Genomic DNA, 20125 nt, shown 5'->3' on the forward strand with positions numbered 1-20125 from the left:
GAGTGTGGTTGTGTTTAAATCTGTACAACACTGGACAAAGAGAAATTGTGCAACTTGCACCAGTCTTTAATTAAAATTTAGAACGTGAGACACCAGTTAAATCATAGTTTGTCACATTTTAAGCACTACGATATAATTTAAGGGCAAACATGACTTCCACTGAATCATTTTTTTTTTCTCAAATAGCCACACAAAAACTTAACATTGCAAGCAATTTACATATAAACTAATTCTATACCATCAACAACTACATCAAAGACTATCCTAAATATTTTGTTTCTTTTTAGTTTTTGCACCTGTAGAAGGTAAATCACAGTGGTTCTGCCCATTTTGGACATCAGATGTTAAATTCTGAATCTGAAATTAGAAACTCAACAAAGGAATATAGTGTTCTGCCACTAATTTGTACCAGAGTTTCCCAAATTAATAACTAAAGGATTTTGGCACATATCCAGTTTTTTTCTTTTTTACAAAAAGCATTAAAAGCAAGGGAAAATACTGTGCAAAATGTAACCAATCTAAAACCACTATTCCCATCCACTTTCTTTTCTACAAATCCTGATTAACTTACATTGATCTTAGTGCAACACAGAGGCAGCTTAGTAACTACCTACTTTATGTAAATAAACTAAAGAAATAACATTATGCCAGTATTAAAAAAACAAAATATTTAAAAGCATGTAGCCATTGCACTTCACCACTTGATCAATATAATCTTGAGAGATAAAACATACAGTATAAAAAGCAACTAATTAGGAAAGATACCAATGCCCCTTAAAAAGTTAAGTCGAAAACAAAAGAGAAGTGACACTTCTGTCAAACATTCACAACAAACACTGCCTTTCTTGAGAAATAAAAAACATTACGGCTCTGACTGAATCTGAAATGGTAGCGGTTAGTACTTTTCCCTTTTTTGAGTGTGTATGTATAGGCTACAAGAATTCAGAAATTGAAACTGATCAGGTTGACCAGCAGACGACACCGTGACATCTGTCAGATATAATTTTGATGATAAATTTGTTCTGACTTGTCTGTAACATCTCCCTCCATATTGCTCTTGATTTATCATGCATTGGCATGGCACCATTGGTAATGATCTGAATTGGCAGTCAGCCCATCTTTGACTGGTACATAAAGCGACCTTTTTTATGGTTTAAATTTATAACAGATGAGTCAAATGGAATTAATAGAAGATAGAAACAGGTTCTGAAGCACCAGAGAGAGGATCAGTGCTACATGCTTCAAGAGCCTCACACTAGAGACTTTAAAAGATTACTGCAAGCTTCACCTTTGACATATCAAAATAAAAGATCGTAAACAGAAATGCAGTATCTTCATTAAAGGCGTAATTCTTCCTGCAGTAAGGGCTGAGATATCTCCCTGTTGGTGAGAGGCAGAGGAGGCAGCTGCCTCTGTGTCACCTGCTTCACGAAGGTCACAAGGAACCCCACCACCAGGACAGCACCCAGGAGCACGCCCAGGACCCAGGCACTCTGGGGCTCCCTGGGTACTGACGGCAGTGTTGGTCTGGGGGTCGGTGTTTCCATCAGGAGATCCCGCACGCTCGCCAGAGAGCCATTGTTGGGGAGGGGCTGAACCCCGAGAATACTACACATGAGAGGGTAGAGGTCAACGGAGCGCATGGTGGCCTTGGTGTAGCCAGTGCGGAATGATGGCCCACGGGCAAGAAACACAGGGTGCATGCTGCGCAGGTGGTTATCATAGCCATGGTTGCCCACTGTGAACAATAAAAAGCACAGAATAATAAGCATAACTGCGTTATATAGCATCACTTTTCAGTCTAAATGTATAGTGTGCAAAAGCCCTTAAATTAACTGCCAGTCAAAACAGCCATTAAGTTATTAATTCTTCAGGAGACAGTCCAGACCTGAATATAATTGAATGTGTTTGGGATTACCTGAATTAAGAAAAGCAGAAAATTCAAGCAACCTTTAAGAAAAAAATGTCCCTGCAGATTTTGTGGAAAATGAAACTGAAAGCAAGTCTCTTGAGAAAAAAAACTGGATACTGTCACAGGGTGGATACCCTGAAAACTTTGATGCTAAAAATAACTAGCACTTAGTTAGGCCATTTTGACTGGTAATCGAATACATAAAAGATGGTCTCAGCCCTGCACTGTACTGTATGTATTAAACTCATCTTAACCAATGTAAAACACATTAATTACAACATGGAGTAATTACATTGGTACTCACACATAAAGGATCCAGTTCTGTTCTGCACAATGGTCCATCCTTCTTTGGCTTCGATAATGATTGGCATTATCCTGACATTGTGCTTGTAGTGGAAGTAATCAGGGATGTCTTCTCTCTTGTATACAACCATATTTGGATTAGCATTTTCTAACAAAGAATAGACCTCATCAAATTTACCTGAGAAAAGGAAAAAACAGTTATCAATACAATGGCTTTTTTGAAACACAACCAAAACCACAACATGCAATTGCACTTTTACTGTGTTAGTTTTTATATAAAGCCATTAAATAAAAGCTGCTTAAATGAACAGTGCACATGGATCTTTGCACAAACAATGCAGTGCATAAGTGTGTTTTATACAATCTTTGTAAAGAGCTGTGATAGTTACTGCTGCGTTCTGCAAAGATACACCCTGGGGTATATTATATTATCATTAGAGCAAAAATAAAGAGTGGTTGAAAATGAGCCATACAACAATATGTTAATGTGGTCTCACTTTATTTTGATAGCCCCCAAAACATTATATCTATATATCGTCTATACTATTGATTTATTAACAAACTATCTGTTGAAAGCATGCTAGTGTTAGGGTCAGCGTTGGGATTAGTAGCATGGTTTGCCTAGGGCCAGGGTTTTAGGTTTTGAGTTGAGGCTAAGGTTAGCAGTTAGGATAGGTCAAGGTTTAGGGGGTTAGATTAAATTAGGGTAAATGAATAGATAAGCAATATAATTTAAGTTTAAATGATAGGTAACATTGCTGAAAGAACCTTGTATCTAAAAAAAAGTAATTTTACAGGAAAAGGAAAGAAGACTATTAACATTGTCCATTAAGTTACTGTAACTAGGCTTTATTTTATAGAAATTTTGAACCACGGTCTATTCTAATATACGTTGGCCTCAAGCTAGACACAATGCAACATGATACCATGCAGTATGATCTGTTATGATACAATTTGATGCAATATTATGCATTGTATGTTACATTCCTTTTACACTCTTAAAAATAAGAGAGCCACCACAGCAAACCAAAAGTAGCTCTTCTATGGCATCATGCATGTTTTTTAACCTTACCTTTTTTGGGTAGAATGCCCACCACTGGACTCTTGTCTACCCATGTGTAGAGATCTTGACTCACATAGGCGTCCAGCTCAATGACCTTGTCGTGTGATACCTGTGTCATTCCATGGTCACTTGTGACAATGAGATTGATTTTATCATAAAGACCAGCTCTCTTGAGCTTCTCTCTGAGAAAGCCCAGTTTTCTATCAATGTCCTCGATGACCACATCCATAAGCGAGCTCTCTGGCCCCAGGTTATGGCCACTCTCGTCAGGTTCCTCCCAGTAAAGGACCCCAAAATCAATCGCATTTGCTCCTGAGAACCAGCTGATGAGCTTCTCTACTCGCATCTCAAAGGGCATAGATGCATTGTATGACATATAGCGGGTTGGGTAAGTTCCACCAATGGCCACGTCTGATCCAGGCCACATGGCAGCGCCGCTCCTCCGACCTGCCTTCTGAGTGGTCACCCACAGCGGAACTGCCTCCTCCCACCATCGAGAGTCATATATTTCTGGGCCCTCCATGGAGAAGGAGTGATTCAGAACTGGGTCATACATTTCATTGGCTACGACCCCATGGCTCTCCGCATGCAAGCCTGTTACTAAAGTGTAGTGGTTAGGGAAGGTCTTGGTGATGTAGGTGTTCTCCACCTTCTCCACCTGCACCCCCTCCTCCATAAGGGCACGGAAGTTGGGGGTGGGAACCCTGTTCACATAGTCCCAGCGAAATCCATCAAAGGACACCAGCAGCAGCTTGCTATGCTCCTCCTGCCGTGAAAGGATCGGAAGCAGCAGGGCTAAAAGGCAGCTCAGCAAGCAGGTCTTCCTCATTACCACCACTGGCATGTTGCACTTTGATGTAAGAAGGGACCTACAGAAGAAAAATAATTAATGATACACCCCAGTACAACTTCCTCCTGAAACATCTGTGCATCTGGAAGTTTTCATCTTCATTTACTTACTCCAAAATATGTTAAAGGGAAATTCCACCAATTTGTACATAATTCAGTTCTTGAGGTAAACAAAGTCAGAGTTGTTTGATGTGAAATGACTTACTGTAGAGGACACTGATTTCTTTACAGCGGTGGTGTTAGAAACCAGGGGTCGCAATGTCAACAATGCAAATATACCTATTTTATTTACTATCAATTATTTAAAGAAAAACCTGATCTCAGAACAATGGTAGAACAATGGTAAAACAATGTCTCAAGCATCAGGTAGGGTGTTTACTACCATGTTATGTGAGGTCCCTTTTAGAGGCATTAGATGTCTGGCTCAACACCACTGTGAACAATTCTGATGCAGTAAGTTTCTCAAGAACAGGACATCTCACATCAAACCACTCTGAGTGCCTATACATTAATGATTTGACTATGCTGAATTTTTTTAAAAGTGGTGGAATTCCCCTTTAAGGTCCAAACAAATCACATATTCTCTGCAATTTGGTCCAGTTTAGTACAGTTAATGAACCAAAAAAGGAGACATTTCTGTAAAGCAGCTGATCACAGGTAGTATATGTGTGAAGAACAGCTGAAAAGCCTCCACGCATCCGCCGTGCTTTCTGTGCGTGAGCTGGTAACAGGTGCATGAGTCTCTCATGTAAAAATAATAAAGCAGGGAACCAGGCTGCAAGCGGCACGCATGGAAATGAGCCACGGTGACGGGGAAACAGTGCAAACTGGTTATTAAGGGCAGCCGCGGACTGCGTCGTTAAAAATGGGCTTCAGCGGAAAACGATGACATCATGCAATGCAGCGCAGGTAGGCGCTTCACGGCGTTATCGCTGCGAGTGCGCACGGGATCAGAGTGACATGCATTCATGAAATAAAGCCTAAACGCCAGCACTGAAAAGCGCCCTGCGCAGGATTTACCGAAGCACATACCCACACACCGCGGCTGCCTAATTGAGCTCGGGGTTCTCAGGCTACCGTTAGCTCGCTGCTCTTCTCTGCTGTATAATCCGCTCCTCAGCAGCTACAACAGGCACCCCGGCAAAATGAGCCGGCGGGGGAAATTATGCACCACGACCCGAGGTCCAGTATTAAAATGTTGCATTACAAGACAAGGTGAAATAAAAGCGCCATGCACACAGAACAGCACCTTACCTTCTTAGATAGCTACAGTCCGCTAGGCAAAAAAAGAAAAGATAACAGCTGTGGCGTAAACAGGAAGTCCCGCCCCTTTCTCCCACAGGGACTGTAATCATATGTTTATGAGCTACTGTAAAAAAAGGCTTGTGTTGAGTTCAAATATTGTTGATATATTTTGACTCTGATTTCTAGTAAGTATTTAATAAAAAATAAATAATAATAAAGGAAAAAAAATCGAGAAAATGATGTATCAAAGTTATTGCCTCTCCAAAAAGCGTTTAAATTCTGTCCTTAATTAACAATCATTGAGCCATAACATTAACCTCGTTTCTACGCTTTGTCCATTTTATCAGCTCATCTAACCAAACAGGAGCACTTTGGAGTCCTGTAATTCCAGACTGTAGCCCATCTGTATGTGCATACTTTGTTAGCCCCCTTTTGTTGTGTTCTTCAGGGGTCAGGACCCCCACAGAGCAGGTATTGGGTGTTGGATCATTCTCATACATTTACTGCACTTGGCAGACGCTCTGGATAAGAGCGACTTACAATTGGATCATTTTACACAGGGAGGAAGAGGTGGTGTTAGGAGTCTTGCCCAAGGACTCTTATTGGTATAGTGTAGGGTGCTTGCCCTGGTGGGGGATTGAACCCCAGTCTACAGTGTCGAAGGCAGAAGTTTTAACCACTACACTATACCAACCACACAGTCTGTGTTACGCTGACACAGACACAGCAGTGCTGCTGGAGTTTTTAAACACATCAGTGTCACTGCTGGACTGAGAATAGTCCATCAACCAAAAATACCCAGCCAACAGTGTCCTGCGCCCACTGATGAAGGACTAGAGGATGAGTGAGTGGACACAGGGTTTAACTCCAGCAGCACTGCTGTGTCTGTGCCAGCGCAACACACACTAACACACCACCACCTGAGATTGATCCACCACCCAAATAGCACCTGCTCTGTATATGATAAGTGGAGCTGATAAAATGGGCAATGAGTGTAGATACAAAGAAGTGGTTTTAATGTTTTTGTTAAATTTTTTTTTTATGTTATGGTAGATCAGTGTCTACAGAAGAAAAAGAGGACAAAGAAGAAGAACAAGAAAAAGAAGATTAAAAATCAGCCATGAGAAATCTTTTGCATATCAAAACTTAAGAAACAATAAGAAAACGTACGTTACATTTTGATCCATCATCACTTAAATTACATTATGATTATATTAAAACACACATGACATACATGTGATGAAATATTAAGTGATTACAGACAGTTTCACACACCAGGATCTGTACAGAAAACCATGCTGGCTGCAAGTAACTGTGTGAAATGACTAATATAATTTTTTTATAATAGATAAAAACAATTTAATCTAATTAGCTGCAGGTAAATGTATACAACTACTCTAATACATAGTCATGTGCAAATTATTACAAGAGGAATCTTTAAATAATGTACATGTCATCATGATGACTAGACTGATGAACAGAGCTACAGAAGATTATACATGGCTGGGATAACTGATTAATATCAAGAAACAGAGAGACAGAAAAGCCTACATTAGCATGCTGTTGCGCTGGCTGTCCACTAGAGGTCAGGCCAACATCAAAAATCTGTGTGGCACCTTTTACTCTGTCAGCGAAAGTGTGTTTACATCTTGCTTAGATGTTTCCATTCTCCAAAATAACATTCTACATGTGCACTTAGGTTTTAGAATAACTTACTGATTTACTGCATGTTGTTATTTATTATAAAGTTGTCCGCCGGTACTGCATTGACTTCTATCAGCCTCTAATATGACCTGTACTGTGAAGTGTGTGAGACTGAGCGTCTCTCAGTGTTTCCACAGGGCGGACGGTGATTGAGCTCCTCACGCCGTTTGATCAGATTCTTTACGGTCTCCCAGGCAACCGCCTCGTGACGCAGCTCCGCCAGCTCCTCCTCCGACGGCCTCCTCATTCAAAACCAAAAGGAGAGGTGCAGCCACACTCTCTCACACTCACACGGGTGGAAAACTCCCTGCCTGCTTCCCTTTCTTTATTCCTCTTCCTTCGTCTGCAGTAGCCGGTAAGTCACTGTCTACATTTGTGTATCCCATCTAGAGGTTTGTCTGAGGTGATATGGGAGGTAGCCTAGGTGATTTCAGACAGGAGACAGCCTATAGACTTTATAGGAAGAAAAACAACTTATGGAATCATTCCATGCTAATGTTAAGTGCACTATATGTCCAAAAGTAATTTCAAGTGCACCCACAGCCTGTATATTCTCCATGGAAAAGCACTGCCAGTCGGATGTGGGATTTATAACCCTCTAGCCTATGGAGCAGCTATGCTTGAGGCTAAGGTTATCATGCTCAAAGCCAAGCGTCAGCTAGAGGGGTATAAATCCCCCAGCACTGGGCTGCGCAACAGTGGAACTGCGTGGAGTGATGGAGCATCATAATAAAATTTGGGATGAGTTGAAGTGGAGGTTGTGATCCAGAACAAATCATCAGACATCAGTATGTCAGATTTCACTAATGCTCTTGTAGCTGAATGCAATCAAATTTTCACAGCAGTGTTCCAACATCTAGTGTAAAGCTTTCCCAGAAGAGTAGGTGCTGTAACTTCAGTACAGGAAGACAAACTCCCTATTAATACCCTTGATTTTAAAAGAAATGTTGAACAAACTTTTGGACATGTTCAAACAACAGTGGGTTCTAATACTGTTATAGCAAAGCGAGGTTCAGCTGTGTGCTCTGTAGGCTGGCTGTTGGTTTGTTTTGAAGATAAGTGTCTTCCCCGATTTTCAAAGTGGATGTGTTTTTCTTCGTGTCACCAGAACAAGTTTTCAGTGGAGTTCTGTTAGAAATTCTAACGAAGGTTTATACAGATTATAACTCAGTTATAATTAGGTTGTAAGTTATTAATACATAATTATGTAATAAATGACATATTTTAGGATTTTAACATCAACTGGACATGGGTTGGATGGCCTAGATGGAAAACAGAGTGAAAGTGCTGAGTGGTTGGGTCACATTTTGGCATTTAACTGGGCCACAAGATGGCTATAATAAGAGAGGATTGAGTGCTTACACATTGGCAAGCCTAGTAACCATGATGAAATCTGGACATGAGACCAGACACCATTGAAAATAAAGCCAAATTTATTCTGGATTGGTCATTAATGTTGAGACATTATCTAATATTTGCAGGCCTATTTCAGTAAATTTCAGAATTTTAGCGTGTAGTAGAGCTATGATTGTTACTGCACCTTTCTGAAGAACATTTGTTTTAACTGTCATATTCTCGTGACTACATCAGATGTAAATTTGACCTAATTTTTCAAATAGTAGCTCATGCTATAAGATTAATTTCACGACATGAACATTTGATCTTAGACTGAACAAATAAATCTCTGGATCAGTATTCTGTGTATAGTTATATTCTCAAAGTGCAGCTTGTATCAAAGTCTAATTCATGCAAATAATACATCAATTAGTCGATATTTGTTTTTGATTTTTAATGAAATATTGATGTATGCAATATTATGATCTAGTTGTTGTACACTGTAAAAATAAATGTTTAAATTAAAGGTGCAAGTTTGTAAGATTTAATGGCATCTAGTGGTGAGGCTGCAGATTGCAACCAACTGTAATCCCCTCCCTCACCCCTCTCTTTTCAAGCCTGTAGCAGAACCTTTGGTGGGTGAGTTTTCTGCTATCACTTGTCCTCATTTCATTTTACATGTCTTTAGTTCATTGACAATGAGGATTTACATTCTCTTGCTTTTTCTTGTGCTAAATATTAAGCACTAGCTTCCATTTGTCAAAATTTTGGTTCTCAGACTTCTCACAACAGCCAGTGCCAGCAGCAAACACTGATCCTTCCTCTTTCTACGTGTTGCAAAGGGTGCTGTAGTGCCACCAAATTCAAGCTGAGACACTCTCCAGAGCCAGTCTTTGGTTTGGCTGTTCTAGGCTACTGCAGAAACATGGCAGCACAACATGGCAGCCTCTGTTAGAAGAAGACTCATGACCTATGCAGATACGAAGGGCTCATTCCAAGCTAACAAAGCACAACTATTCAGAATTAAGGTCATTATACACCAAAGATAACATGGTTTTGTAAACTGTATTCCATTTCTGCTAAAAGATCCCCCTAAATCCTACACACTGCACCTTAAATCACAGTTTCCATGATTGAGCTCAGTTCAGTTTATTCATCACTGGCAGTTTACAGTGCATGACAGTAGCTTATCTAGCCAATCTCTCTTTCCCTTAAATTATTTCCTTCAGAAACCAAGGTAACCAAAATAATCACTGGAAAATTATCTTAAAGGCACGGTTCAATGAACAATCTGCTTTACACTAGATGTAGTCAATCACCAAGATATGTCCAAATTTTGCGTCTTTAATTCCGAACTGGAGCAGTGAGGCTAACATTGCTAACGAACACTAGAACACAATAGTCACCCAAATAGATCAAATAATTTCTGTAAAACTGGCTGTTGGTCATGTATATACATGCATACACATACGCAGCAAGCAGGAAACAAATAGTGACTGTTGTAACAAAACACTGTGTGTCTGAAGTGATAATTTTATAAGAAGGAAAAGAATGCTATTAACTTAAATGTACAATATCCTTCAGCATAATGATGCCTTCACAGATGTGCACCATTGCACCCCCATACCATCACGGATGCTGGCTTTTGAACCCTCTCTTCTTTAGTCCAGAGGACACAGTGTACATGATTTCCAAAAATAATTAAAATTTTTGATTCGGCAGATCACAGGATACTTTTCCCCTTCAGCTCAGTCCATCTTAAATGAGATTGGGCCCAAAGAAGGTGGCAGCGTTTCTGGATCCTGTTTATATATGGTTTGCTCATTGAATGGTAGAGTTTTAGCTTGTATTTGGGGATGCAGTGATGAACTCTTTTCCCAGACAGACAGTTTCCTGCAGGCTATGGATAGAAACATGTCTCGTTTCATTTAATTTCAGCTTTTGTGTTTTTTTTTTGTGTGTTTTTTTGTGTGTTTTTCTCTTGTCTTTATATCTACATCAGTAGCTGCCTTCCTCATCTTTTAGTAACTGTTGAAACTCCTCAAACTCAATGTCACAGCTGAATGGGGATTAGGAGTTATGACGCTGGTGCAGTTATGAACCCTTGATAGACCGAATCATTTGGCGCAGCCTGACTGTGCATTAGAAGAGCTTACTCACTCGCTCAGTAATCCTACTCAGAGACGATGCCTGGAATTTTCATATGTATATATATGATGCATGTTGTTAGCCCTCAGTGGGATAGAGAAACTGTGCATAGTAGGGCTTGACATTTGGTAAGACCTTCTCCTGTTATGGGCAACAAGCATTCAACAGATGATGTGATGTCATGTGATGGTACTAGTGTCCCTGAACATTATGAGTAAAACAGATAGGGGCAAACAGCTTCAGGGGGATTTGTTCAAGAATTTGTCTTGGTCTGAACACACAGCGTTTATGTTTGGTCTTAGTCTGGTCATGTAAAAGTACAGCTGGGTGCTTAATGTTATAATATTATGACAACACACAAAGTATGCAGATCATGTGAATGTCTTCATTAAGTCAGTTCTGTCTCCTTTGAGATTTGTGTGGAACGGGCTGTGTTGCCATTGATTTTTCATGTTTTTAAAGGTCTTATAGGCAGGGTTTAATGTAACACTGAAGTGCTGACTCATTGGCTGTCTTTAGTTGCTATGGTAACTGCCCGCTTAGGAGGATCCAGAGCGTGACATGAGGTGTAGAAAGAAAGCACTCATTGCGACAAGTAAGTGAAGTTACCATTCAAGAGGCTAGACTTTAAACCACATACCGCATCTAACCAGATATTAGTAAAACATATAAACATGTGCATCTTTTCTTCACAGGATTCCCTGGATCAGCTTTTTTTCCTTGCCTGAGGTGAAAGATAAGTGACAAAATGTGGCTTTGACCAGAAGAAAGAATCAAGCTGACATGACACAAGATTGAGGTATTCTCTATTTGGATGGTAACCAAAAGAAGAAGAAGCTACAGCAAGGATGCAATGACAGCATTGCGTCAGCCCCATTGATTTGGCTGAAGGCTCAGCAGACGCTGTATACAAATCTTTGCACCTGGCTCCAAAAATCCAGATCAGTTTTGCTGACCAAGTAAAGCAATACGTAGACTGCATTAGCATTTCAATTGATCTCCTGTTAATTTTTAACTACCCCTGCCTGTTTGTATTAGACAGGCCATGGATACAGGCACAATACCACAGATTAATGTGGAGGATATCAGTGGCTTGGACTATGACAACCTCGAGGTTGCTACAGATGACCACTTGAGAACCTTAAAGGCCTTGGCTGAGAAACTGAGGCTAGAAACAAGGAGGCCCTCATATCTAGAGTGGAAAGCCCAAGTAGAGGCTCAGAGTGCCAAAGCACCATCTGAACCAGCAGAATGCTCTGAGCCAGGTCAGGCTGTGGGACAGGAGCATGCAGACAGGCCCGAACGAAATGGCCAAAACTCTGACTTGATACAAGAGAGCGATCTGACCTCAGGGAGTCTGAAAGGCTTTGGAAATATTGATGAGGCTCTTATCTGGCTCAGGAAAGAACTGGTAAGAGAAACCTGAGGGCATGATCCATTCATTTTCTAGTTCATTAAAATGAAAGTGTTATGTAAACTAGTTAGGCAGCTTTAATCTCCTTAAATCTTAATTAATCAGAATGGCTAATCATATTTATTACTAGGAACGTAATACTAGGGTTCCAGTATCTGTACTATCAGCCATTAGGAGTAACAATCCGATAGCATTCCTCATCTTTGTCTTTACTTTAGTCTGTTTACTTCATTGTGTGGAATTACTTGGGATGATTTTCTATTTAACTGTTACTACACATTAGATTTTAAAGGGCCTGTATCATAGAAAAACAAACTTTCCTCATTTTTGAAACAAAAGTTGATTTAGTTTTGTTAACATTTTCAAAACACACAATTTTCTCCATGCATAAAAATATGCAAAAAACTGCTTGTTTTGATTTTGCTGTTTTTGTGAAATCACAAAATCAGTGCATTTACATATATCCCCCTTTTTTAGCCTACAGCAGTTTAGCCCTGCCCATTCATGCTGAAGTTATAAGGACTGTTTCAGATGGGCTGCTTTTTGAATGAGCCACAGTACAGGGTAGCCAGTGCAGGGAGATATTGTTACTGTTGGATCAAAACGTTTTATCTCAATTTTTATCGATTTTTGTTTATTTTTTTTCATTGAAAATACCAGCTGCTGTTTACACTTTGTTAAAAATGGTATGAATAATTTATAAAATAATTTTGTTACATAAAAAATTCCTTTTGCTGTAAAGTTTTTGAAGATTTTTATTCTGAGATGTTTTATTTTATTTGAAGAGTTTTATTCCAACAGCAACAATATATCAGTCTTAAAGGAAAAGCAACAAAAACAGCAACATTAATTCCAAAGCATGAAGAGAGGTTGGAAAATTGAATTGTCTGGTTTGATTGTGTAGAACGACACAAATTTTGCTGAAACCTTTGGAAGAATGAAAGTTTGAAATTAATGTACAATATGGGCCCTTTAACTGTAAGGGGAAAAACACAAACACATTCATAAGATACAGAATAAAGGAAGTGTATAAAAAACAGGATTGTATTACTAGTAATGCACTGTTACAGTGTTAAAATGTCTGTGACTGAGAAACAGCACTGAATGTGGATTGGTCATGTCCACCTGACACCAGGCAAGTTCATCAGATCGGTGCATCTTTATTACTAAAGATGTTCAACCCTTTGCTCCAAATGTTGATGTGTGGCCATTTGAATTTGTGTTTCCCCTCATTGAAGAAAGAAAAAACTAGCATCTCCTATTAGTTAGCTAATTAGAATGGGACAGTGGGGCGAATGTCCAAAGCACCATTAGTGCGTAGGATCTGCATTGAGATTAAAGTGGGTGGAAGTGATGAGGAGCAGAGGAGTGTGACTGATGATGAGCCTGTTCCATCACTCCCCTTCTGTTAGTTTAATCTGAGATTCTGCTGAGCCATATAGCAAATGCTATGTAGACACGCACAGGCTTCTATAGTCCAGGCACACAATGAGGTGCCTTTCACCCCCTATGATAAAGGACTCATTTTCCCCCCAGCTCTACCTAGCGTGTGTCCGCAAATATTTGCGAGAAGAAAATCAGGCATGAAAACACTGATGTTCCATCATTTATGATGATTAGGGGGAAGGTTGTGGTTCCCTGCTGGGCCCCTGTCATTACCCACTTTCTCTATTCTTCAGTAACAAACATTCAATTCTCTTGTAGTGTTTGGTATGAAGATAAGAACCCCAGGAAGATCAGAAAGTTCAGTTTAAATTAATGAAGGTTAAGAATTGTTCATTGAAGATAATCTGCTGTTAACAGTAACATGTTCTGCAGAAATGTAGCACATAACCCGTATAACCCTGAAGTATTTACCACTATCATTATGCAAGAAGGCCCAGAAGCCATGTTGAGGGTAAGATGACCTTTTAATTAGCCTTATAGCAAGGCCTGAAAAAACATCACCCCCCAAACTAATAAATATCTAATTTTTATTGGATTCAGAGTGGAACTGTGAAAGTGAGAATTTAACCAACAATCAAATTTACCTAATTTTCCTCAATCAGCCAAGTCATGTTTGGTGCCCAAAGTTTTCTTTTTTGGGTTTGGACCTATGAGGCTAATGTAGCTCAGATGTAATGGAAGTTTATGCCCCACCAATTAGACATCACACTGTCCTCAAACCATGTTGAGTTATTAAGTAATTTCAAACACACTTATTTTGGCTGTGAAAGTGTATATATATATATATATATATATATATATATATATATATATATATATATATATATATAAGGAAATGGACAGGAGTATACTGCCTATCTAAAATAGTAGGGTTATTCTACTATTTTGGTGGCAAATGGTGTTTCACAACTTTGACGACATGAAAAATATTTATATTGACATAAGAATAAAAAAAAAGTCTATTCCTTTCTTATTCCCACCATGAGAACCAAATTTGAATTGTAAAAATGCATTGTCTTATGTCAAAATAATTTAAATATATAAAAGATATTTTATTTTGATAATGAAAGCTTCTTTGTCAGTAGGGTTATAGTAATATCTTGTGTGGGCATATCATAGTATACAATTAGTGAAATCTCTTTATATTTCTGATCAATTTGATTAAATTCACTGATGAACACTGATGCCTTCACTCACAAAACATAAGTGATTTTAAAACTGAAACTAAATAAGAACCTGAATGCAGTATTTGCAGTTTTTGACTTACAATGTGACTTTCAATACTAAAGTTACAGTAGACTATATTTTAGGAAAGCTCAGATTTTAGCAACATTGTCAGTAGTGTTCTAACTTTACTGACATTGATCACTGTAACAAACTACATTTTACACTTAAATATGTATCAACGTTCGTACCCAGTTTGTCACCACAGTGGTAGGATGACACAGTAGAAACAGCCTTGAAGTCTTTAACGATTCACCTGTACTTTTGTCTGTGTTCACACAGTAGAATGTCATATAGTGTCTGAAATCTCATTAACAAGTCTAGTGAGTTGAGGGAAGTGTTTGATGATTTAGGTGTGCAGTTTGCACAATGCTAACTGTTGTCCACAAGCTCCTATTACTTGGAATTGGATGTATCACATATTTTGATCAGTCAAAGCAATGATTGCTTTAAATAGGCCTATGAGGATTTGCTTCCTACTGCTAACTGAGATTCAGGTAGATCATTCCTGCTTTTCTCTCTTCTTAATTCCTAGAAGGAGATGCGTCTGCAGGATCAGCAGCTCGCCCGCCAGCTCATGCGCCTGCGCGGTGACATCAACAAACTGAAGATCGAACAGACGTGTCACCTCCACCGGCGAATGCTCAACGATGCCACATTTGGCCTAGAGGAGCATGATGAGCTCTCTGATCTTCTCTGTGATGGTCCAGTCACACCAGGGTTTGGTCTCTCTGCGCCACTCCGCCTGATTGGTGTCACTAAGATGAACATCAACTCAAGGCGCTTCTCCCTCTGCTAGCCCAAAACCATGTGGGTGTGATTGTCTTGTCATATGTACAATGAGAAAAAAAAAAAGAGGTTCTGAAATTACTACCTATAGAAATATTTTTGCAATGTTTTATATGGAACATTTATTGTTACGAATTATGAAGTTCAGAGCAGCATTCCTGCAGCAGATTTTCTTTCATGTGCCACCCGTTCCATTCATTTGTGCCCAAGAATGGAACATGTCGGACAACTCATGAACTCATGTCTGTAAATAGTGCTGACACATCAGCATGTTTATTTTTATTAGACACATTAAGCCTTATTTTTGCTGCAGTAATTCTGATGCTACCAAAACAGTCAAAACATGCTTCTTCATTCACTTTGATCAGTTCATAAGCGACAGATGGCAATCCTACAATAAATACAGATGGTACAATGTGGTAAATACAAACTGAAGAATAAATGCATAATGTTTGACTTCATGTGTAAACAAATTTACTATACATTTTGCAGTTTTAAAAAACTGACCCAAGTAGCAGATGTATGTGACCTGAAGTCCCTCAGCAAACCAAGGCCTTAGTAATGTGGCAGGGAAATATTTAGCTTGCATTCTATTCTGTTGTATTGTGTTTTGAATGTTTAGGATCATAATTGGACGTTTTGTATCTGCTCTGATGAAGGTTTGATACTGAAATCTTGGCAATATGTCAGTGTTGCTTTCCATTCTAGCATATTTTGTACCCACAATAAACTTTCTGTTACAGAATTATTGCTGTGTTGTCTATTACCTCAGTCTACAGTGCAGTACAGATGTCATGGGTCTGCAGTCAATTACGTACAATTGATATCATTTTGTAAATATATGGAAATCTGGAACAGAGCCATACATTAGTCTAACAGTACTCTGTCAAAAAGGAAACAGTCAGTCATACAATTGTACAAATGTTGGGCTAATTCAGTGCATTCAAGAAGTCCATGTCGGTTTAAATCATGGTCATCGGCTTTTTGTCTTCATTCTTGCAATAAGGTAAAATAATAAAAAAAAACTTCTGATGCTAGCCTAATTTGGCATTTCAAATGGGTCAGTTAAAGACAAGCAAGATAGCTTCGGTTTCTACTGTCTACAGTAGCTGTGCGCTACATTCATCCGCATCTCTTTAAAGGGACATGCTGGGGGCAAAATCTGATTTGCAACCAAAGTAGAAACCATGGGTCCTGACCCAAAGGCCACATTCAAAAGGCTAATGTTTCACAGCCCCTCACAATGACTGGCTTTTGTGTGAGACCACGCCATCTCCAGTCAATGAGAGAACACACAATACAAGCCAGTGGAGGGAAACTCCAGACTCCCAAAAGATGGCAAAAATAACATGGTGCTTTTTTATTGTGCAATTAGTCATGCAAAGGCACCAGCACTGCTGATGAAAGTAAACAGATTCTGTTTTCCGTGTGATCCAGAGTCATTCAGTATTATTTGTTTTGTTGTTTTTTTTGTATGATGGCATCTGTCATATCTGATTCCTTGTATCTAAATTAACTGGCCATTTTGTCAGGTACACTGTACATTGTAGGTTTACAATCACTGACTGTAGCCCATCTGTTGTCAGCCACCCTCTACCTTAGGCATGTCAAACTGGGGACCTTCTGGGCCAAATTGCTGTGGATATTAGCATTTACCCTCATCTAACACTCTGTATTCAGTTCAGGAAGGCTTTGCTAATTAGCTGACGAGCTGAATCAAGTGTGTTTAATGCCGCAGTGTGCTGACCTCTGGAGTGTTTTGGCCCACAAGGACTGGAGCCTGACACTTCTGCTCTACTCTGTTAACAGAAAGCGACCACCATTGGACTACTGATGGCCACCCAATGCTTGATTCTCAGGCCAGCACAGATACCAACATGGCAGTGGCATGGTTTTGTGTGTGTAGGTGGTATGAGAGTAGCAGACACAGTGGCATTGCTGAGATTGGGTTAAGAATAGCCTGGGTTAAGATTGGGTTAAGAATAGCCAGCCAACCAAAAACATCCTGCCAGTAAAGGAGAAACTGACCACTGATGATAGAAAAGGAGATGAATAACATAGGTTATGCATAGAAAAAATAGCTACAAGATTACTGTGCTTAATAAAGTTGGTCATAGAAGTTCACAGTATTTACAGTTTTCCTCAGTTGCTTTAACACTTGTCAGTTTAGACGTTATATTCTCAAACACAACATATGAACTAATCAGAGGCATGCTGGCCAAAATAACATATCCTTCACTGCGATTCTTGGTAGTCTAACATCCTCAAAACTTTAAACACACACCACAATCTTTTCCATCAAACATTACAAATTACAATTAGTAAGGCAGGCACAAAGCTGATTCTGAAAGTGTAGAGCTATTTTTTTTTTCAATCATTAAATAACTTAAAATAAACATAAAGCACAGCCTTCAGTTTGAACCTGTTTAGCCTTCATCAGTGCTATATATCTTTGCTATATCTTCTGATACTTCACATACAACATTGTATTTACTTACATTGTGCTGAAGTATAAGAAGAACATAAGATACATAAGATGCCTGAGCCTTTGCATAGATAACATACTGAATTATTAATCATGGTTAAGATTCAACCTAATTCAAAGTTAACACGCTGTAGCATCCATTGTGCATTTTTATTAAAACATCTCAATAAGTAAGTCTGACACTGTATACATCGTCTTTACACAATAACAGACTTACCTATTACACAGCCTTCTACTGACCAGTACTGTCTCTGGTCTCCACTTTGCCATCATTCAAGACCTTCTGCTGTGGTCACCTTTTTGGAAAATTGGAGTATGGAAAAACAGCAAAAAGTGAAAACAAGTATTACTAAATATCTGGGATGAAATCTTAGTCAGCAGATTATGACAACTGATAACTGAGTTGACAACTGTGCACCAAGTAGTTCACATGTGCTCGTGATAAAGTATTTTCAATCTGCTGCCAATGCATTTTCTTTGTGTGTTACATAGTTATCCAATTTTGTTTGGTCTTATTCTGTTTGGAAAAAGTATGTGAAAAATCAAAGCAATAAAAATGTGTTAAAACATTTGCTAAAGGACACTTGCTTTGCTAAGAAAGTGACATGAATAAGTCGATTAGTTTTGTTAAATGTGTTTTAGCAATCGAGAAAAACTGCAAAACAAAAAATTTTAATGGCTAATGAGTGTAGGTTCAAGGTAGGATTACAATGGTAGTGCATGGATGACTGTGTGGCTCAGCGTCTGTTATTGTGCTCATGTCCATCATGTTCTGGGCCAAGTGACACCTGACATGACGTATGATGCTGGTGCCTTGTTCATTGGGTCTGGAGGGCAGTGACCTCTGCTCCTCTTTGTGTTAGTCTGTTCCTCAGTTACTTTATTGGGGTACCTCGAAAACCCATTATTACACATTCTCTGGAATGCAAGCAGAACATCACTAAGTGGGCAGAAGTTATGTGAAAACTGTCTGTGTGACTTTAAGAACCATGTCATGAATGAATGACTTTGCTGAAGCTGGTGTTTTTCTTCTTGGGTTCCTACTTGGTGCTGGTGCAGTTTATTACTGTGAGACCTGCGTCAGAGTTTAGACAGCAATACTTAGCACTATATTTGCTCCTCTAAAGTCCTGTCCACCAAGATAAAAGATTTCATGAAAGCACAGATTGATCTACTCCCATTTTAGCATCCCTACAGGTAACCCAGAGGGAGGTCATACCAGGCTGTAGTCTTCCGCTCCATTAGAGTCTGCTAATGAAAAAGCAGGGCTCCCCTACTGCACCCTGGGATAACTTAATCCTCCTTATCTTGCCGAGAAAGCTGCAGTTGCAAAGGCTTATTCCTATTTAAAGAGTTCTCTTCAGTCTATTCTTGTCCTAGGTTGAAGTCTAAAATGAAAGGCAACATTGGATTTTCTTCTTTTTTCTTTTTTGGGAACATGCTCCGTTTCATACTACGTTAAGAGAATAATTAGGATTTTAAATCAAACATCCTCCCTCTAGGCAACCCTCATTAAGTCAGGACAGCAAAAAGAGCAACCCAAGCATTGATAGCCCATAATTATTGTTTATGTACTAAATTATGCTATCTGTTAAAGGATGTCTGCAGCAAATTAACTATGTCATCAGTCCAAGCAGGCATGAATGGAACAGGCTTTACAAGAAGGCAAGCACGGTCATCTCATCTAAGCTCTGGCGAACTTCCCAAAGTCCTGCACAGCATATTTTATGGTATAACAAGCATCTTTGAGGACAGGAAGGAAGTATTAAAGAGGACAGGCAGCCAAGACCACAGTGAAAGATATTTAGCAAATTATGGAAACTATATCAAACAAGACTGTTTCTTTGTAGACATTTTGCTGGGTTCAAGCATTTAACCTTGGCTATCCTTTAGAAAAATATCTGAACCACACTCCACAACCATATTACCTCAGCTGCCAGCAGAACGCAGAAGGAGAATTTTTTTTTTTTTACCCAGTGTAAGTGAAACAACAGTCTTTCTTTTAAAGTGTGTTTATTCTACTTCTTATTCTATTCTCATGCTTCCTGTCCTTCCTCCAGTAAGTAGATCAAGATAATTAAGTCATTTTTTCTAAAAACAGCCAACCATCACAAATGATTGTCTGTGACACTCCCTGCAGTGCTTGCAGAGCCTCTTAAGCTGAAGCCGTGTGCAGTCTCTTGGTTACCATGCCTAATTAAATCTGTT

The 20125-nt window shown here is 39.2% G+C and overlaps 2 protein-coding genes across 9 annotated transcripts; one reads left to right on the forward strand and one right to left on the reverse strand.

Moving 5' to 3' along the window:
• Positions 1–43: 43 nt before the first annotated feature.
• enpp5 (ectonucleotide pyrophosphatase/phosphodiesterase 5) lies at positions 44–5445 on the reverse strand. Its single transcript, XM_017710529.1, has 4 exons — positions 5382–5445; positions 3288–4147; positions 2217–2393; positions 44–1738 (listed from the first exon to the last, which is right to left on the reverse strand). Exons 2-4 carry the CDS (start codon positions 4120–4122, stop codon positions 1338–1340), a joined length of 1413 nt encoding a protein of 470 aa, XP_017566018.1. The 5' UTR covers positions 4123–4147; positions 5382–5445; the 3' UTR covers positions 44–1337.
• A 1869-nt stretch (positions 5446–7314) lies between these two features.
• Positions 7315–16174, forward strand: fam167ab (family with sequence similarity 167 member Ab). Of its 8 annotated transcripts, none has more exons than XM_017710528.2 (5): positions 7333–7431; positions 9029–9046; positions 11079–11154; positions 11255–11970; positions 15179–16174. In XM_017710528.2, the coding sequence occupies exons 4-5, from the start codon at positions 11605–11607 to the stop codon at positions 15440–15442; spliced, it is 630 nt and encodes a 209-aa protein (XP_017566017.1). In that variant the 5' UTR covers positions 7333–7431; positions 9029–9046; positions 11079–11154; positions 11255–11604; the 3' UTR covers positions 15443–16174. The 8 variants fall into 8 exon arrangements, with proteins under 8 accessions (XP_037393356.1, XP_017566014.1, XP_017566017.1 ...); XM_037537456.1 differs by having other exon boundaries at positions 7347–7431; positions 9029–9050; positions 11022–11154; XM_037537457.1 differs by having other exon boundaries at positions 7349–7431; positions 9029–9050.
• The last annotated feature ends 3951 nt before the right edge of the window (positions 16175–20125 follow it).

Source organism: Pygocentrus nattereri, chromosome 4, assembly GCF_015220715.1.
Source record: "Pygocentrus nattereri isolate fPygNat1 chromosome 4, fPygNat1.pri, whole genome shotgun sequence".
In the NCBI taxonomy this organism is placed as follows: domain Eukaryota; kingdom Metazoa; phylum Chordata; class Actinopteri; order Characiformes; family Serrasalmidae; genus Pygocentrus; species Pygocentrus nattereri.